At 45.8% G+C, this 21,730-nt stretch overlaps 1 protein-coding gene across 1 annotated transcript in view; it reads right to left on the bottom strand.

Annotated features, from left to right (window-relative positions):
• Positions 1–21,730, bottom strand: part of COMMD1 (copper metabolism domain containing 1) — a 113,477-nt gene that overhangs the window by 62,216 nt on the left and 29,531 nt on the right. Inside the window, exon 2 of the mRNA XM_040427539.1 lies at positions 14,079–14,360. Within this exon, the coding sequence (XP_040283473.1) occupies positions 14,079–14,360 (282 nt within the window). The remainder of the gene's footprint in view (positions 1–14,078; positions 14,361–21,730) is intronic.

The raw sequence follows: 21,730 nt of genomic DNA on the forward strand, positions 1-21,730 counted from the left end.
AGCAGCACCGCGGCCTTCTCGCAGCTCACCAAGCACAGTGCCGTACATTGTATAATGGCTGTGCTTGGTATCGGGCTCAGCCCCATTGACTTCTATGGGGCTGAGCTGCACCTAGGTCACATGACGGATGAACGTGTCGTCACTGGCCGAGGAAAAGCTGAGAGAAGGCCGCGGCGCTACTGCGAGCATCGGTGCCTTCTCAAATTGGATAGATCAGGCATGCTCAACCTGTGGCCCTGCAGCTGTTGTAAAACTACAACTCCCATCATTCCCGGACAGCCTACAGCTATCAGCCTACAGAAGGTGGGAGTTGTAGTTTTACAACAGCTGGAAGGTAGCAGGTTGAGCATCCCTGGGAAAGATCATCAGTATTAAAGTCTCGGAAAACCTCTTAAACTATCTTTACCCAAATCAACTTTGGGACCCTAAACCTCACCTGTATAAGGGCTCATGCACACGACCGTATGTATTTTGCGGTCCGCAAAAAATGCGGATGACGTCCGTATTGCACGCGTTTTTTGTTCTATTTTGTAGGGAGAGGAATGGCGCAATCTATGCATTTTTAGTCCTTAATCCAGCGCTAATGCAGGACAAATACAGATTTAGGCTTTGGCATTTAAAAGGGTTTTCAAGACTTTAAGGCCTCATGCACACGACCGTTCCGTTTTTTCACGGTCCGCAAATTGCGGATCCGCAAGACACGGAAGCCGCCCGTGTGCCTTCCGCAATTTGCGGAACGGAACAGGCGGACCATTGTAACAATGTCTATCCTTGTCCGCAAAACGCACAAGAATAGGACATGTTCTATTTTTTTCCCGGAATGAAAACTGAGTCCCGTTAAAAGTGAATAGTTCCGCATATGGGCCGAAAAAAAAAATGGAACGGAAAAAAATACGTTTGTGTGCATGAGCCCTAAAAGGCATGCGGGTGGTTTAGCGGTTCCCCTGAATATCTGGGGTGGATTGCTGACACATACAAAATAAAGAGGTGAAGCTCATGTGTTCCTAGGTAATGAGCGTTGCCCTCAGGTCATTTGCATTGAAAAACTTAACCTTAAAGGTAACCAAAGAGACTGGAACCTGTTTCCATACTTAACACAAGGTGACACTTTGTTCTTCAGCTCCAGTATTTTGCTGGTTAGTCTGACAACCCCAAGTGAGTCCTACAATCAGTTCTTCTCATATTCCAAAAAGAAGTGGACAAACGGCACTGAATATCCCACCAGAGGCCCACAAAAACCGTACCCCTGCCCCCCAAACGTCACTGCGACAGCTTCACAGAGGGTGCAAGTACAGACAAAATCAGACACTACAAAGTAATAACCGGTGAGGGCCCTGCTCGCAAGAGCTTACAATCTATGAGGCAGTAGGCATGGCACAAAAGAGAAAAGTTATTGGGGGTCATTTATCAAAGACTAGTGTTTTGTGCTGACAGAGGATATGCCGACTTCCCGACAAGGAGTTGGCCTCGTTATTAAGTAGGCGCATCCTCCGCCAGTCCATGTGCCCAGATTGATATCTATTCCAGTCCATGGTAGATTTCAATCGTGATTTATGCCAGGAAACTGCCATTAAAGATGGCAGTTTTCCAAGGCTGATGGCCCTGCTCCCGTCACACCCTTGTGACTATCCAGCGTCAGGGGCGGTGTAAAAACATCCCGTGCGAAAAAGTCACAATTCTTAAATCTAATTAAAACCTCACCTAGCCACCACACCCACCTCCTCACCCACTGACAAAATCAAAACACATGGTAAATTTTTTTTGATATATGCAGATTAGGGCTCATGCACACCAGCGTTGCCGTTTTTGTGGTCCGCAAATAGCGGACACCGGCTGTGTGTGTGTTCTGCATTTTGCGGAATGGAAGGTCCTGCCCTCTGTAGAACTGTCCTACAGACAAGAATAGGACATGTTCTATTTTTTTGCGGGGCCGCGGAACGGACATACGAGGGTGGACAGCGCACAGGTGTGCTGTCCGCATCTTGCGTGGACCCTTTGAAGTGGATGGGTCCGTATCCGACCCGCAAAAAAGGTGGATCGGATGCGGACCAAAAATACATTTGTGTGCATGTGTCCTTATGGTGTGGTTTGTGCCAGTGATGGTCCTATGCACTGAAAGGGTGAAATGCGTGCTTATTCCTCCACGTGGAATTTGCTTTGTGTATACAGCATGTTCAAAATCCTATCCAAATGTATGGAACTGAAAGAAGGACGCTTTTCCGGGTGTGGGCTGACGTCATCGGTGCAGGCGCACTGAGGAAGGAGCGGGCAAGCGAGCGTCCTTCTCTCAGAGCGCCTGCGCCGAATGAGGACCGGTACGGCGCAGGCGCGGGATTTCATGGGCAGACAGGGCCAACGGGAGGAGGAGAGCGCTCGCTGGCCCTGTCTATCAAGTAGAGGAGGGGGTGTGTTTATAGTCCGAGGATGCGGCGGCTACCAGCAAGTAACCGCCCAAGTTGCTTGTAGTGAAGTAATTAGCATATTATAAAAGTGCGATTTTTAAAGAAATTACAGCACAGAGAGAGGTAAGATTCATATATATGGACTCAACTGACATTAGCAAATAGCTAATGTCCGATACTGAAAATTGCTAAATGGGGGGGGACAGAAGCCCTTTAAGTGCACCAAAGGCGGGCCCAAGCCCCTTTGTGCACCCCTTGCTCCTCTGCCAGCCCCTCCCGCTCCTTCCTGGTTGACAGGACTTGGCAGGATGCTTGTGCAGAGAGGGAGGACCTGGCAGAGGAAGCAGGAGGACATGGGTGCACAGAGCGGCTGGGGCACTTAATTGCTAATTTGCATAACTTTTCTCCAGAATGAAGCGACAAATCACTAAGAAGAAGATTTCATGACATTGAGCTGAGCTAGCCCTTGGGGGTCATTTACTATGCTGAAATACACCTAAAATATTGGCGTTGGCGGGGAAGGGGACAGGCCAGCAGACCCGTCTCCTTCACCATTTTCTACGCCTGTTTTAGGTGTACACTACGGTCTAACTGTAAGGAAGCTTCCCCAAGGAAGCTATAGGGAGATTAAGTATTCGGGTGGGATGTGTAACATGCATGTTGCCCGATTTCCAATCCTTATTTTGGAATGGAATAACCCTTAAAAACAAATTGATTTTGCCATTTTGAGTAAAACAGTGCGAAGAGTCCTGCATTCAGGAACCTTCCGCTTTTTTTCGGTTTGTGGAATCACAGTTTGCATGTTGTTCAAAATGGAACATCTTTGCTGCTTTTAATAAATGTGACATAGTGTTCTTTTACAGGATAACAAGAGTCTAGTGTGAATTTTCCATGGAGAGTCCTACCCAGGGGTCATTTTCTGACTTAGGTTCCCAAGGAAACACTCGGCTTCTTTACTCTCTAGAGACCGAGGAGATTTATTTCCCCCAAAGAGCCTGAAGAGCCATAACTGTAAACTATTTATTTTACTGTGTGCGCCTCCCTTAGGCAGCAGATCTAAAATTAAATCCTCTCAAAATGTATTTAAGTGATTCATAGCGGGATAACAGTGAAAATTAAAGGGAGTCTGTCACCAGGAAATTCACTAACACGTCTTGTAGAGATAGCTCCGCTGAATGTAATGGCACCTTTCACTTAGTGATGCAAGGTTTCAGTTTGGAGTAAAAGTACTTTTAATCCATATGCAAAACAGCAATCAAGTGCACAGAGGGCGGGCCCAGGCCTCTCTGTGCACCCTTGCTCTTTCTGCTTCCTCTGCCATTGGTTCAGTGTTAATATGTTATATGGAGTCATTGGTCTCCCCTAGGAATGCATGATTTTCTAATGTGCTGTGGCTTGTATGTATGCAATCATTGGTGGCAGCAGAGCCTCTGCAGAGGGGAACGAGCGCTGTCAAGGGAGGAGAGCTAAGGCTAGTTTTACACTTCTGTTGCCGGATTCAGCAGCCAGCTCTGGCGGAGAACGGCCTGCCGGACTTTAACGGATCTGGCCTAGCTGCATACACTGCGTGCAGAATTATTAGGCAAATGAGTATTTTGACCACATCATCCTCTTTATGCATGTTGTCTTACTCCAAGCTGTATAGGCTCGAAAGCCTACTACCAATTAAGCATATTAGGTGATGTGCATCTCTGTAATGAGAAGGGGTGTGGTCTAATGACATCAACACCCTATATTAGGTGTGCATAATTATTAGGCAACTTCCTTTCCTTTGGCAAAATGGGTCAAAAGAAGGACTTGACAGGCTCAGAAAAGTCAAAAATAGTGAGATATCTTGCAGAGGGATGCAGCACTCTTAAAATTGCAAAGCTTCTGAAGCGTGATCATCGAACAATCAAGCGTTTCATTCAAAATAGTCAACAGGGTCGCAAGAAGCGTGTGGAAAAACCAAGGCGCAAAATAACTGCCCATGAACTGAGAAAAGTCAAGCGTGCAGCTGCCAAGATGCCACTTGCCACCAGTTTGGCCATATTTCAGAGCTGCAACATCACTGGAGTGCCCAAAAGCACAAGGTGTGCAATACTCAGAGACATGGCCAAGGTAAGAAAGGCTGAAAGACGACCACCACTGAACAAGACACACAAGCTGAAACGTCAAGACTGGGCCAAGAAATATCTCAAGACTGATTTTTCTAAGGTTTTATGGACTGATGAAATGAGAGTGAGTCTTGATGGGCCAGATGGATGGGCCCGTGGCTGGATTGGTAAAGGGCAGAGAGCTCCAGTCCGACTCAGACGCCAGCAAGGTGGAGGTGGAGTACTGGTTTGGGCTGGTATCATCAAAGATGAGCTTGTGGGGCCTTTTCGGGTTGAGGATGGAGTCAAGCTCAACTCCCAGTCCTACTGCCAGTTTCTGGAAGACACCTTCTTCAAGCAGTGGTACAGGAAGAAGTCTGCATCCTTCAAGAAAAACATGATTTTCATGCAGGACAATGCTCCATCACACGCGTCCAAGTACTCCACAGCGTGGCTGGCAAGAAAGGGTATAAAAGAAGAAAATCTAATGACATGGCCTCCTTGTTCACCTGATCTGAACCCCATTGAGAAGCTGTGGTCCATCATCAAATGTGAGATTTACAAGGAGGGAAAACAGTACACCTCTCTGAACAGTGTCTGGGAGGTTGTGGTTGCTGCTGCACGCAATGTTGATGGTGAACAGATCAAAACACTGACAGAATCCATGGATGGCAGGCTTTTGAGTGTCCTTGCAAAGAAAGGTGGCTATATTGGTCACTGATTTGTTTTTGTTTTGTTTTTGAATGTCAGAAATGGATATTTGTGAATGTTGAGATGTTATATTGGTTTCACTGGTAAAAATAAATAATTGAAATGGGTATATATTTGTTTTTTGTTAAGTTGCCTAATAATTATGAACAGTAATAGTCACCTGCACACACAGATATCCCCCTAAAATAGCTAAAACTAAAAACAAACTAAAAACTACTTCCAAAAATATTCAGCTTTGATATTAATGAGTTTTTTGGGTTCATTGAGAACATGGTTGTTGTTCAATAATAAAATTAATCCTCAAAAATACAACTTGCCTAATAATTCTGCACTCCCTGTACTGTCGTTCACTGCTGGACCCCATTGAACATCTTGAGAACTGGCGGGGATCCAGACGGTTTCCAGCATGAATGTTGGGTTTCAGCCAGACAAAAACCACTGCACGAAACCTGGCACTCATGCTGGAAACATGACAGATCCCATTATAGACAATGGGATCCTGTGATGAACGGCAGTATGCAGGTGTCATGGCGGACAGGATACAAGATACATAGAATATAAACAAGTGTCTAGGCTAGAAGCTGGGGGAAAAGGTCACCTCCTGACAATCCCTACCAGCTCTCCCTAGACTTCTAAGCCCACGTTCAGACCCTGAAGGTGGGAATAAACGTGTCCCCGTGCCTAGGCTGAATATTCCCTAAAATCCCTAAGATGGTGAATGGGGGAAAGAGGCAGCCTGCTCCCTCAGACCTGGAGGGGGCCAGCGTCTCTCTAACAGCCTAGACAGACAACCACAAGAAAACACCACCAACTTATCTTCTACTGAGTATGAATAGCAAATCAATCCTTCCTTCCTTCCTCTGAGCCAGACAGAAGCTATAACCCGCACAGGACACTGGGAGTGGGCGTAATTTAAACTCTAACCAACGACCCCACCCAGTGCACCTGAAGGGAGGCGGATATAGCTCAACTCCAAAACAAAAACAAAAGGCTACACACGTGCTGCTAACCTGTCAGACCTCCGCACATAGCCTGAGCAGGGCATGACACCAGGTAGGTTGGATCCAGTGAACTTTGGAAGGCTGTTCTCTGCTGGAACAGCTTGCCAGATCTAATAAATGCAAGTGTGGCCTTACCTTTCCATCCTGCCGGCAGCTGCGCTCCTCCGCTATGTGCGAAGCCGCCAGCGTGTCAGTCCACCTGGAAGTGGAGGAGCCGGCAGCTGCCAGCAGGATGGAATGGCAAGTATTCTCTCCTTCCTGCACAGCGCTCACTCACCTCCCTTTCCTTGGGGAATGCATGAATTTGATAAAACCCACTGACACCAATGACTCCATAGCACATATTAATGCTGGACCACCAATGATTATTAGTGAGTCACAGCGCAGACACCAGAAGGCAGGGGTATTAGTCCTTTCAATCAAAGGGAAGGGGAGGGGGAGTTTACTGAGCACTAGGGGCATAGCTGTAGTGGTGCTCGAAGCACTACAATCCGCCCCTTAGTGCTCCAACTGCTTGAGTTGCGTAAAGATAAAAATCCTCATATCTCGGGAATGCTGAAAACTACAAAGATAAATAATGTATCGCTTTAATCAGAAAGATCAACTCTACCAGGAAATGTGTCTGGTTTAACCCCTTCCCAACCAGTGGCGTACAGCAGAGATCCAGGACTGATGTATGCGATCGACAATAACGTTGATCGCATACATTTAACCCCACAGATGCCATCGTCAAACGTGACCACGGTATCTAGGAGCGCAAAAACCCAGAAGCACGTGCTCCTGGTAGGGAGGATCGAGGGAGCTGGATGGCAAGTGCAGCAACCTCTGTATTCCTGAATGATACAAGGCTGCCACACATAAGTTCCTATGGAGGGCCTGCCAGCTTGCAGTTTTCACACTGACCTGAATAATTTGACATATTTTGATCCACAGAGATTAGTTCTCAGTAGTCATCTCATTAACATCATAGGCAGGATTACAATGACATACCACCAATATATAGATAACACAGGATCCACTATTAACCATAGGTGATGGTCATAGCTTATCTACCCCCCCCCCCCCCCCCACCACACACACACACACACACACACACATAGACACAATGACCTCATCACAGGTCAGAGCATGCCCAAAACACTCTCCTATAGAAGTTAATAAGAACGGAGAAATTCACTGAATTAATTTCCCACTTTTAGTGCCAGACAATATTGATGGGGCAGGCTCCTGTGGTAACAGCTGGGATCTGGTAGCCGCTACTCAGCCAGAAGCAGCGGACACTTCCAGGAGAGCAGCGGAACCAGCAGCCGACTGTCCCCCCGCCTGCTCCAGGGTCTCCCATTGTTGTCCCCCATCTTTTCATTGTGGTTTTTTAGTCCAGAAGCTGTGAGCTGCGTGTGTGTGTGTGTGTATATATATATATATATATATACACACACACTGCTCAAAAAAATAAAGGGAGCACTTAAACAACACAATGTAACTCCAAGTCCATCACACTTCTGTGAAATCAAACTGTCCACTTAGGAAGCAACACTGAGTGACAATCAATTTCACATGCTGTTGTGCAAATGGGATAGACAACAGGTGGAAATTATAGGCAATTAGCAAAACACCCCCAATAAAGGAGTGATTCTGCAGGTGGTAACTTCTCAGTTCCTATGCTTCCTGGCTGATGTTTTGGTCACTTTTGAATGCTGGCGGTGCTTTCACTCTAGTGGTAGCATGAGACGGAGTCTACAACCCACACAAGTGGCTCAGGTAGTGCAGCTTATCCAGGATGGCACATCAATGCGAGCTGTGGCAAGAAGGTTTGCTGTGTCTGTCAGCGTAGTTTCCAGAGCATGGAGGCGCTACCAGGAGACAGGCCAGTACATCAGGAGAAGTGGAGGAGGCCGTAGGAGTGCAACAGCAGCAGGACCGCTACCTCCGCCTTTGTGCAAGGAGGAACAGGAGGAGCACTGCCAGAGCCCTGCAAAATGACCTCCAGCAAACCACAAATGTGCATGTGTCTGCTCAAACGGTCAGAAACAGACTCCATGAGGGTGATATGAGGGCCCGACGTCCACAGGTGGGGGTTGTGCTTACAGCCCAACACCATGCAGGACGTTTGGCATTTGCCAGAGAACACCAAGATTGGCAAATTCGCCACTGGTGCCCTGTGCTCTTCACAGATGAAAGCAGGTTCACACTGAGCACATGTGACAGACGTGACAGAGTCTGGAGATGTCGTGGAGAACGTTCTGCTGCCTGCAACATCCTCCAGCATGACCAGTTTGGCATTGGGTAAGTAATGGTGTGGGGTGGCATTTCTTTGGAGGGCCGCACAGCCCTCCATGTGCTCGCCAGAGGTAGCCTGACTGCCATTAGGTACCGAGATGAGATCCTCAGACCCCTTGTGAGACCATATGCTGGTGCGGTTGGCCCTGGGTTTCTCCTAATGCAAGACAATGGTAGACCTCATGTGGCTGGAGTGTGTCAGCAGTTCCTGCAAGACGAAGGCATTGATGCTATGGACTGGCCCGCCCGTTCCCCAGACCTGAATCCAATTGAGCACATCTGGGACATCATGTCTCGCTCTATCCACCAACGTCACGTTGCACCACAGACTGTCCAGGAGTTGGCAGATGCTTTAGTCCAGGTCTGGGAGGAGGTCCCTCAGGAGACCGTCCGCCACCTCATCAGGAGCATGCACAGGTGTTGTAGGGAGGTCATACAGGCACGTGGAGGCCACACACACTACTGAGCCTCATTTTGACTTGTTTTAAGGACATTACATCAAAGTTGGATCAGCCTGTAGTGTGTTTTTCCACTTTAATTTTGAGTGTGACTCCAAATGCAGACCTCCATGGGTTGAAAAATTTGATATCCATTTTAAAATTTGTGTGTGATTTTGTTGTCAGCACATTGAACTATGTAAAGAACAAAGTATTTCAGAAGAATATTTAATTAATTCAGATCTAGGATGTGTTATTTTTGTGTTCCCTTTATTTTTTTGAGCAGTGTATATATATATATATATATATATATATATATATACATATATATATATATATATATACACACACACACACAGTCAGGTCCATAAATATTGGGACATTGACACAATTCTAACATTTCTGGCTCTATACACCACCACAATGGATTTGAGTGGATGTGCTTTAACTGCAGACTGTCAGCTTTAATTTGAGGGTATTTACATCCAAATCAGGTGAACGCTGTAGGAATTACAACAGTTTGCATCTGTGCCTCCCACTTGTTAAGGAACCAAAAGTAATGGGACAGAATAATAATCTTTATAAAATCAAACTTTCACTTTTTAATACTTGATTGCAAATCCTTTGCAGTCAATTACAGCCTGAAGTCTGGAACGCATCGACATCACCAGACGCTGGGTTTCATCCCTGGTGATGCTCTGCCAGGCCTCTACTGCAACTGTCTTCAGTTCCTGCTTGTTCTTAGGGTATTTTCCCTTCAGTTTTGTCTTCAGCAAGTGAAATGCACGCTCAATCGGATTCAGGTCAGGTGATTGACTTGGCCATTGCATAACATTCCACTTCTTTCCCTTAAAAAACTCTTTGGTTGCTTTTGCAGTATGCTTTGGGTCATTGTCCATCTGCACTGTGAAGCGCCGTCCAATGAGTTCTGAAGCATTTGGCTGAATATGAGCAGATAATATTGCCCGAAACACTTCAGAATTCATCCTGCTGCTTTTGTCAGCAGTCACATCATCAATAAATACAAGAGAACCAGTTCCATTGGCAGCCATACATGCCCACGCCATGACACTACCACCATTAGGCTTCACTGATGAGGTAGTATGCTTAGGATCATGAGCAGTTCTTTTCCTTCTCCATACTCTTCTCTTCCCATCACTTTGGTACAAGTTGATCTTGGTCTCATCTGTCCATAGGATGTTGTTCCAGAACTGTGAAGGCTTTTTTAGATGCCGTTTGGCAAAATCTAATCTGTCCTTCCTGTTTTTGAGGCTCACCAATGGTTTACATCTTATGGTGAACCCTATGTATTCACTCTGGTGAAGTCTTCTATTGATTGTTGACTTTGACACACATATACCTACCTCCTGGAGAGTGTTCTTGATCTGGCCAACTGTTGTGAATGGTGTTTTCTTCACCAGGGAAAAAATTCTTCAGTCATCCACCACAGTTGTGTTCCGTGGTCTTCCGGGTCTTATGGTGTTGCTGAGCTCACCAGTGCGTTCCTTCTTTTTATGAATGTTCCAAACAGTTGTTTTGGCCACGCCTAATGTTTTTGCTATCTCTCTGATGGGTTTGTTTTGCTTTTACAGCCTAATGACGGCTTGCTTCACTGATAGTGACAGCTCTTTGGATCTCATCTTGAGAGTTGACAGCAACAGATTCCAAATGCAAATAGCACACTTGAAATGAACTCTGGACCTTTTATCTGCTCATTGTAATTGGGATAATGAGGGAATAACACACACCTGGCCATGGAACAGCTGAGAAGCCAATTGTCCCATTACTTTTGGGCCCTTAACAAGTAGGAGGCACATATGCAAACTGTTGTAATTCCTACACCGTTCACCTGATTTGGATGTAAATACCCTCAAATTAAAGCTGACAGTCTGCAGTTAAAGCACATCTTGTTCGTTTCATTTCAAATCCATTGTGATGTCCCAATATTTATGGACCTGACTGTATATATATTAGTAGTATGTGTATATACAGCACACCACCTCCTCTATATACCATGCACCCCTTATATACAGGACAATCTCCCTATATACAATGCACCTCTTATATACAGGACATTCCAATTTACAGGACACCCCCTAGATATTCAGTGCAGTTTTTAAAGTTAATTTAGTAAGAAAAAAATAAATAAATTTAGATTCTAATTAATAATCGTCCATAAAGTTCAAGATTAATTTTTTATTTTTTTCCAAAATCACGCAGCCCTAAAGTCAATACCTCATCTCCAGTCTACAGATTGCTAGGATCCATGTGGCCCCTGTAAATCATACCTCTGAATGCTATTGACAGCAGCTCAGGTAATATGGCTGCCACCATAATTATGTAAACAGAATAAAAAATAAATAAATCTACAACCAGAAAATAAAAATAGATTGAAAAAATGAATATCTATCAGTATCAGTTTAACTCCAGTCTTTATTGGATCCATTTCTTAAAGGGGTTGTGCCAAGTTTATAAGTTATCCCCTCTCCACAGGATAGTAGAGGATAAGTTGCCGATCGCTGGGAGTCTGATTGCTGGGACCCTCACCGATCCTGAGAATAGGGTCGTGTTCCCCTGTTCTGATGGAGAGACAGGTCGTGCATGTCCATTGCTGCTCCATTCATTCTCTATGGGAGCGCCGTAGATTGCCGAGTGCTGTACCATGAAGAACAGGCATAACTGGATTCTATATAGCTATCTGATTTAAAGGGGTTATCAAGGAAAAGATATTTAGGACTTATCCTCAGGATAGGTCATCAGTATCAGATCTGCGAGGGTGCAACACCCGGGAGCCCCGCCAATTAGCTGCCTTGAGAGCTGCAGCCTCTTCCGAGGCCAGTGACGTCACTGTACATCAGTCACATGGCCTAGTTGCAGCTTAGCCCCATTCAAGTCAATAGGGCTGAGCTGCAGTACTAAGCACAGCCGGTATACAGTGTACGGCGCTCTGCTTGATAAGCTGGCGAGAGCCTACATGGTTCGCCAGAGGTCCGGTGAGCTCCCTGAACCAGCTGATCGGTGGGGATGGCGGGACTCTGAACCCTGCTGATGTGATAAGATGACCTATTTGGAGGATAAGTCACCATTAGCTTTTCCAGGATAACCCCTTTAATGAAATAACAAGTGAGCAGTGGCAGAGTATATGGACATGTCTCCTGTACGTGGCCTCATGTCATATAACGAATGCGGCGATGAGCCACAGCTGAATTCCCGTGTTGTGCGATGTTCTCACATTTCCAGAAATCCTCACAAAGCTTCTAGTCAACCATGTGTGCATCTGAACGCAGGAACCTTCTGGGTGCCATCAGCACACGGCTGCGGGTAATAATCGACGGGAGAACACACCAAACACATAATATAACATAACGTAACAACGTTTTTGGATCATTATGAAAAAGTGACTGCCCCCCAAAACGTCACCTCTCCAAGACCAGAGCACTTTTTATTTTTTGCTTGATGAAATAATATGAGGCTTTGTTTTTTGCAAGATCAGTTGTACTTTACATTGGGGCCATTTACTTTCTATTCATTTTATCAGATACACCGATTATCCTAAATGATGGTGTCAATTTATTGCACAGGTTTAACCTACGCAATAAATTGTTTTGTGGACTCAGAACAGGGGGTGAAGTGCAATTTTGTCACAAAATTGAACAGCATCATTTTACTGTCTGAACTCTAAAATTATAAAGCATGCTTCCATAGGATTTGGTAAAGGCCGAAAGAGAGGATAAAGTTAAAGGGGTTATCCAACCCCTGAAATGCACCCCCAAGTGCCCGGGCCTCTCACACACAATGTACTTACCTGGCATCCTAGTCGCTCCTGGTCCCCGCAAAGCCACCGCTGCATCTCCCAGTTGCCTAGATGAAAACATCCGGCGTCAGATGGGGGCCAGCCAATAGCAGACAGTGATGGGAACAAGCCTAGGAGGCCTAGGAACGCTAGGAACGCTCGTTCCCGTTGCGGCCTGCTATTGACTGCCCTCCCAACGCCAGATGATTTCTTCCACGTGATGGGTTGATGCAGCGACGGCCATGCGGGTTTCAGAAGCGACGAGTGAGCCGGGGAGTGAGGTAAGTACATTGCGTGTGAGGGGCCCGGGCATTATGGGGCATTTCAAACCTATGAGCCCGATTCTTCTAATTAAAAATATGCTATCAACAATGACAATGGAAATTATTAGCCATCTTTCCATGTTGGACCTCTCGGGTCGGGCTCAGCTGCGCCGGACCTCTCGGGTCGGGCTCAGCTGCGCCGGACCTCTCGGGTCGGGCTCAGCTGCGCCGGACCTCTCGGGTCGGGCTCAGCTGCGCCGGACCTCTCGGGTCGGGCTCAGCTGCGCCGGACCTCTCGGGTCGGGCTCAGCTGCGCCGGACCTCTCAGGTGAGGATAGGTCATCAATATTAAATCTGAAAAACTCCTTTAAGTCTATGGCATACACAGACATACAAATTTTTTTGGGCCACACTGTCAGATTAATATTCCCACAGGGAGCAGTAAAAGGTAAAGTGTTATTAACATCAGAGACTTCCAGGTAAAGACTTTAAAGAGCTCCATACACAGAGTATCGTCGGCTGAACCCACTGATCCTCTGTCAGACGAATGTCATTTTTTGCCTGATATTTGTATTTTACCACCGCCATAAGTACCTGGCAGCGTCTTTGTCCTCTCTCCCCATTCAGATCACATTTTCTCTCAGCAGAACTGAGTGTGAATGTTTGGCCCTCAGCTACTAAAACTGTATGGGGGCTCCTAAGGGGTCCTAGGCGGAGAAGCTCCAGATGTGAGGTGGTGCACATAATACATAACAGACAGCTGCTGGATGACCGCTATCTCCTCCGCCATCTATCCAACCATGCATAGCAATAAATAAGCAGCTAGCACAGCCGGAACAAAGTGTGGCACAGCGACAGTGGACACAAACCAGAACACCCGGAGATTAAAGTGTATAAGAGCGGTATAAATGCATTGTAAAATACCAGTATAAACAGTACAAAACAAACACTACCAGGATAATAAATGAGAGAGGCAGATGGGACAATGCACTGCACCGTAATATCAAACAAATCTGTCTTCATAGGAAATCTAAATCTCTCGATGTACCGCACAGTAATGACTCCACGCACCTGCCTACTGCGTGCACAGCGCCGATAACAGCACCTGCTCCTTACCTGGCCTTTTGTTCCAATCTCCATCTCTACAATGGCGGCAGAGCTGTTTCCTTGGTCTGTGTGCCTGGACTGCGATTTTACATCGATCCTCCACTTCAGGCTCTTAAGAGTGTTTTCCCACCTGCTCATGTTGATGACACTTTCCCGAATTTTCTTCTTGTGATTCTTCCAAAATTTCGCAATGACCAGAGATTGCTCCGCGGTGATTCCTCCTTGTTTTTTAGTCTGTGCTGTCAGGAAGGCATCAATCTGGTTTACATCCATATCTGCAGATACGATTGACTGAAAACAGAAGAAGGAAAGACTGATAAGAACAGTGCATTAAAAGTCCAGAAACTATGATAACATGCTGTGAATACGGGTATGTGACAAAGAGCCCGCCCCCCCCACCCCCCAAAGTCAGATAATAACCAGCGAAGTCCTTCAGCTGTCCAATTCAAAATGTTAGAAATTCTAAATAGATCATATATAATCTATTTATATATATATGCACTGCTCAAAAAAATAAAGGGAACACAAAAATAACACATCCTAGATCTGAATTAATTAAATATTCTTCTGAAATACTTTGTTCTTTACATAGTTGAATGTGCTGACAACAAAATCACACAAAAATAAAAAAATGGAAATCTAATTTTTCAACTCATGGAGGTCTGAATTTGGAATCGCACTCAAAATCAAAGTGGAAAAACACACTACAGGCTGATCCAACTTTGATGTAATGTCCTTAAAACAAGTCAAAATGAGGCTCAGTAGTGTGTGTGGCCTCCACGTGCCTGTATGACCTCCCTACAACGCCTGTGCATGCTCCTGATGAGGTGGCGGACGGTCTCCTGAGGGATCTCCTCCCAGACCTGGACTAAAGCATCTGCCAACTCCTGGACAGTCTGTGGTGCAACGTCACGTGGATAGAGCGAGACATGATGTTCCAGATGTGCTCAATTGGATTCAGGTCTGGGGAACGGGCGGGCCAGTCCATAGCATCAATGCCTTCGTCTTGCAGGAACTGCTGACACACTCCAGCCACATGAGGTCTAGCATTGTCTTGCATGAGGAGGAACCCAGGGCCAACCACACCAGCATATGGTCTCACAAGGGGTCTGAGGATCTCATCTCGGTACCTAATGGCAGTCAGGCTACCACTGGCGAGCACATGGAGGGCTGTGCGGCCCTCCAAAGAAACGCCACCCCACACCATTACTGACCCAATGCCAAACCGGTCATGCTGGAGGATGTTGCAGGCAGCAGAACGTTCTCCACGGCGTCTCCAGACTCTGTCACGTCTGTCATATGTGCTCAGTGTGAACCTGCTTTCCTCTGTGAAGAGCACAGGGCCAGAGTGGCGAATTTTCCAATCTTGGTGTTCTCTGGCAAATGCCAAACGTCCTGCACGGTGTTGGGCTGTAAGCACAACCCCCACCTGTGGACGTCGGGCTCTCATATCACCCTCATGGAGTCTGTTTCTGACCGTTTGAGCAGACACATGCACATTTGTGGCCTGCTGGAGGTCATTTTGCAGGGCTCTGGCAGTGCTCCTCCTGTTCCTCCTTGCACAAAGGCGGAGGTAGCGGTCCTGCTGCTGGGTTGTTGCCCTCCTACGGCCTCCTCCACGTCTCCTGATGTACTGGCCTGTCTCCTGGTAGCGCCTCCATGCTCTGGACACTACGCTGACAGACACAGCAAACCTTCTTGCCACAGCTCGCATTGATGTGCCATCCTGGATAAGCTGCACTACCTGAGCCACTTGTGTGGGTTGTAGACTCCGTCTCATGCTACCACTAGAGTGAAAGCACCGCCAGCATTCAAAAGTGACCAAAACATCAGCCAGGAAGCATAGGAACTGAGAGGTGGTCTGTGGTCACCACCTGCAGAACCACTCCTCTATTGGGGGTGTCTTGCTAATTGCCTATAATTTCCACCTGTTGTCTATCCTATTTGCACAACAGCATGTGAAATTGATTGTCACTCAGTGTTGCTTCCTAAGTGGACAGTTTAATTTCACAGAAGTGTGATTGACTTGGAGTTACATTGTGTTGTTTAAGTGTTCCCTTTATTTTTTTGAGCAGTGTGTATATATATATATATATATATATATATATATATATATATATATAAAAAAGTGAATATATCAAAGTGCATAGAAAAGTACCGGTATATGAGCTCTTTCACGCCAGTGGATCCAGTGCGTGGAATCAGCTGCGTGAAAGACAGCCAAGCCCCGCTCTGGATAGCAGAGACACAGAGCATTAACATGATAATACGGAGCATTATCTCATTCTCTCTGTGATTTTTTTTGCTAAAAAATCACAGTGACAACTTTATCTCACCGTTATTTTGTAGTAAAAAGATCAGAGAGGCACAGAACGTTATCAATCATGTTAATGCTCCGTGTCTCTGCTGTCCGTAACGGGTCTTGGCACTCTTTCACGCAGCAGATTACCCGCACGGGATCCGCTCGTGTGAAAGAGCCCTATAGCAAAGAAAAGTGAATATATTTTCGTGGGGGACGGCCTAATAGTGCATTATATCACTGCTATTTACAAACCTATTATAAGGGGATCAATTTTTTACTGAAGTTTGCTTCTCTAATAGGTTCTGTATTTCAGCAGAAGATTTAGGGCGCCTTCACGCGCTGCAAATTTTGTTACAGAAATTTCCACAAATGAAAACCAGTTCTATTCAGCTATGGGGCTTGTGGAAATCCATGTGTCTGCCGCCCCAGTCAAATGAATGGAACAGATTTTCAATCGTGTAAATTTCTGCAATAAAATCTGCAGCGGAAGCCGCTTGCACCATGTGTTTGATTGTTTGCGCAGGGCGGAAAGATGCTCCTCGAGGCAGGAGAAAGTCCAGACATAGAAAGTTCCTCCCAGAGATCTCTTGGGGACCACTTTGGAATTGTGAACTATACCAGATAATCTGTATGTTAACAATTGCATCAATTAAACAACAGACCCCCCCCCCCTTTAAAGGGGTTGACCACAAAACATATGTAGCAGTTTTCAAACCAGATCAGAATAATTACGTGTCATTAAAAATTTTGTGAATTATTCAATAAAATGTATCTGTATAGCACCGTCTGTGGTTTGTTCTTTTCCTTATTTCTCTGTCCATCTCGCTGAGGTGGACGCACATGCTCAGTTCTCTACTTCAACTGCCTCCTAAGTTCAGATAGGGAGAGAGCTGCAGCAGAAAGGACATGTCCCTGAGCTGCAGCAGAAAGGACATGTCCCTGAGCTGCAGCAGAAAGGACATGTCCCTGAGCAGCCAGCTTCAGATAAATCTAGCAGAACAATTGGAACAATGAATGGGGGATCTCTGAATCCATGTGAGGTACAGGGCTGGTTCTGGCTTTATTACAAAGATATTGTCATGTACTACGATTTTCTTTTTGGGCACTAATCATGGGTAGGGCTGAAACGATTACCCGAATCAATCGAGTAACTCGACACCAAAAAAATCCTCAATGCTAATTTTTTGCATCGAGAATTCGTTTGTGCCATGTGACCACGGAGCGCGAGTGAGGTGCTTGCTATTACTCACCGCTCCGTGGTCTCCCGCCGGCTGGCACCACGCTGCAATGTCCTCCTGATCGTCAGGATGTAGTGCACGTAAGCGCACGCTATGACCTGATACTGTGTGACGTCAGGTCCCAGTGCATCGCGTGAAGAAGAGGATGGAAGATCTGTGGAGTGTCGTTGGAGGGGAGCCTGATGGCATGGGTGGGGGAGCCTGATGGCAGGGGAAGGGGGGCTGATGAGTTTTTATAAAGGAAAACGTTCTTTTAATGACTTTTTTCCCATATTACTCGATTAATCGTTGGATTAAATCAGTAGAATACTTGATTACTAAAATAATCGGTGGCTGCAGAGCTGAATGGGCTAACCCCTTTAATGCACTAGCGGTAACCAGTAGGCAAAGTGGCTTCCAGGATTTGTTGTAATGACAATCTGGCACGGCGTATGCACACGCTAGGGTGACCGGCCGCGGCATTGTGTGGCCCCTGGCATCACAGCACAATGATTCAACTACCGAGGAGATCACTTGAGTGCAGGGCACCGGTGAGCTGTGTGAATGGGTCGGAGTGCTGCCAACCCTCCTGCTGCTTTCAGGTCAAGTATCTGTTTAAGAGACTCTACAGCCTTAATCCTCCTCTTCACGCGGGCCGTCACCAGGGAGCGAGGAAGGAAACTTTAATCCAAACCGTGTTTGTTGTTGGGAAGGTGTTTAATAATGGAGCAGCCGGCCCATTAGATATTGGTCTGAGAGCTTCCGACTGAAGCCTTTTGTTGTGCACAGAGCGGACAGGATTATCTGCAGCTAAATATTTTCTGCGTGCAGCCATTTTATTATCAACCATGTTTGCTTGATGGATATGTATATAAATATTTTCTGTGCGTCCGCCAAATATTTTTCCATCAATGAAATCCAATTATGATCCCAAATGAAATCAATGAGAATCACAAAAGTTTCCCGGTCAACAAATCATTTTGTTATATTTTCAGGTAAGGGAAGTCTCGTGTCTTACAGCCATGTGCATTGTAAAGAGGACCTGTCACCTCCACGTACAGAAATGTTTTAACATGTTTTTAACATTTCCCTTAAAGGGGTTTTCCGAGATATTTATATTGATGGCCTATACTCAGGATAGGTCATCAATATCAGATCGGCGGGGGTCCTACACCCGGCAGCTGGTTGAGGAGAACGATGCGCTCCGTGCCAGCGCACCCTTCCCTTTATTGTTTACCTGCTCGCCGTCGACATTGCAACGGTGAGCAGTGTAATTACATCTCAGTCGTCCCATTCACTTCTATGGGACGGCTTCTTCATATTCAAGTGTATAGGAACGAGCCGTCCCATAGAAGTAAATGGGACGGTTTGTAATTACACTGCTCATCTCTCCACAGTCGACGGCGAGCAGGTAAACAATGAAGGGAAGGCAGCGCTGGCACGGTGCGCGACTTGGATCTGCCAAAAACGCTTCCGTTACAGTAATACAACCGCATGCATCCGTCATGAACGGATACGGTTGTATTACGTCTTCTATAGCCATGACGGATCTGTCATGAACACCACTGAAAGTCAATAGGGGACGGATCAGTTTTCTATTGTGTCATAGAAAACGGACCCGTCCCCGTTGACTTACATTGTGTGTCAGGATGGATCCGTCTTGCTCCGCACCATATCGCGGACAGAAAAACACTGCTTGCTGCGTCATTCTGTCCACGATGGGGACACAACCAAACGGAACGGAATGCATTTTGGTGCATTCCGTTTCGTTCAGTTTTGTCCCCATTGACAATAAATGGGGACAAAACTGAAGCGTTTTCTTCTGCTATTGAGATCCGTCATAGGATTAAAAAACGCTAGTGTGAAAGTAGCCTAAGATCTAGAAAAATCCCTGAGGATAGTCTGCACAGAAAGAGTCCGTAGATGGGCACACTAAAGTGATATGCAAAGAGGAATCTCCCAGAACCATCTCTTTAGCGCCACCTTCTGGAAGTGGCTTCCTACGAGTCAAAGTCTGACTTTTTAACAAGCCTTGGGAAATGACAAGAGAAGATAGCCAAGCTAAATATCCGTCCGTAGACAGTTGGTTTGGGGTGCTTGCTCCTCATCAGTACGGAGAAGGATTCTGTCTGGCTGAGTTTGATGCCTTGGAAGCAGTTTAAGCAGGATGCTGAATTTCCTTAAAGAGACCAGCTGTGTACGGAGACTTACTGGAAGTGCTCCATGGTAAAACAATATACAAAGGCCTCATGCACACGACCGTTGTTGTGTTCCGTTCCGCAAAATGGGGTTCTGTTGTTCCGTGATCCGTTTCCGTTTTTGTTTCCGTGTGTCTTCCTTTATTTTTGGAGGATCACCAGACATGAAGGAAAGTTAAAAAAAGGTCAAGTTTGCCATGCAAATGATAGGAAAAAAACGGACGCGGATGACAATCTTGTGTGCCTCCACGTTTTTTCACGGTCCAATTGACTTGAATGGGTCCGCGAACCGTTTTCCGTGAAAAAAAAATAGGACAGGTATATTTTTTTGATGGACTGGAACCACGGATCACGGACGCAGAAAATCACGAAAAACGGAACAACGGACATGGAATAAAACAACGGTCGTGTGCATGAGGCCAAAGAGACACAATATTGTTAACAAGTCAGACTTTGACTCAAAGCCGCTTCCAAAAGGTGGCACTAGGTGCTCTTTCCTGGGGAGAGATCTCTTTGCATATTATTTTCCCATACAGCATTGCCACCAAGTCTCCATACACAGCTGGTTTCTTTAAGGAGAGCCAGTACCCTACCTAAGCTTCATCTAAAGTGAGTAACTCCAAAGAAAAAGAAAAGGATTGTATGACCTGGTGGGAAGGGGCCTCTCCACCTCTGTACCACCCCGTCAGTAAGTTAGTCCATGCTTATTCTACCTGTTTTTGCTTTATATTATGTCGGTACATCCCCTTCACATGTACAGGGTCCAGGACGTAATGGGACTTTAACATAAATGAATACAATTATTAGATTGAGATGTGTTCTGGATTGCTTATTCCATCTATTTTATACTTTTTTTTATGGACACGTGAAATCATTTGTGTAGTTGAAAAAAATCATAGAAGGTTAAATAAAACCTTGGAAAATTAAAATGGTCAAGACAATGTGCTACCAAGAAATAAGTCAGATGACAGAGGTTTATAAAAACATGAAAACTTAGGGAAATCCAATGAAAATTTCCATATAAAATATTTCCAGGGAACACATACAATTACTAATAATATACCTGTTATGGCAGTGGGTGTGGGACCATCAATGCAGGGCAGCAAGAGGTCAGGCAGAATTGTAGTCAGGCGCAAGTCAGGGCTGGGGGAGTACATGCAATACGGGAATGAGTTTGAGGTCAGAGCAGGCAGCACCGAAGCAATACAGGTAACAGGCACAAGTAAGGTCAGTCAGCAGAGGGTCAAAATATGGTAAACAGACAGAGGTCAGTACAAGGGCAGACAACAGATCAGCACACCTTTGCAGGGAACACAACCTAGGAACCTTATGCTCAGGCACTTTCCCACAGGTGCCTAAAGTACCCCAGAAGTAACAGCCATTGGCTTAAGAGCCAGAGGGAGCAGGAGCGCCCTATGGGTCAGGCACAGGAGGAGAGGCCGAGCCAGCAAGCAGGCCACAGCAGGAGGCAGGTCCAGGAGAGGGGAGTAGAGCAGCGGAAGCTGCTGGAACATTGGCTTGATTAAGCAGGATGACAATTTAATATCCGTAGCTAAAATAAAGGTCCTATTCATATTGAAGAATGAGCCTTTGTATTTCCACACTGTCAGATGATAAAGGTTTTTTATTTAATTTTTTTATCCAGGAGAGTTTCAATTAGGGCTCAAGCACACAAACATTTTTTTTTGTGTGTCCATTCAGTGTTTTTTGCAGCCCTTATGCGGAACCATTTACTTTAATGGGGCCGCAAAAAAACGTATGTCCGTTCCGCAGAACATGTCCTAGTATTGTGCCCATTATGGACAAGATAGGACTGTTCTATAAGGGGTTTTCCATTATGCAAAAAGTGGAATGCACACAGCCAGTATCCGCGATTTACGGACCGCAAAACATCCAACGGTTGTGTGCACGAGCCCTTAAGTTGAGACTATAAAAAGAACAGTA

The sequence above is a fragment of the Bufo bufo genome, chromosome 4 (assembly GCF_905171765.1).
Source record: "Bufo bufo chromosome 4, aBufBuf1.1, whole genome shotgun sequence".
Taxonomy (NCBI): Eukaryota; Metazoa; Chordata; class Amphibia; order Anura; family Bufonidae; genus Bufo; species Bufo bufo.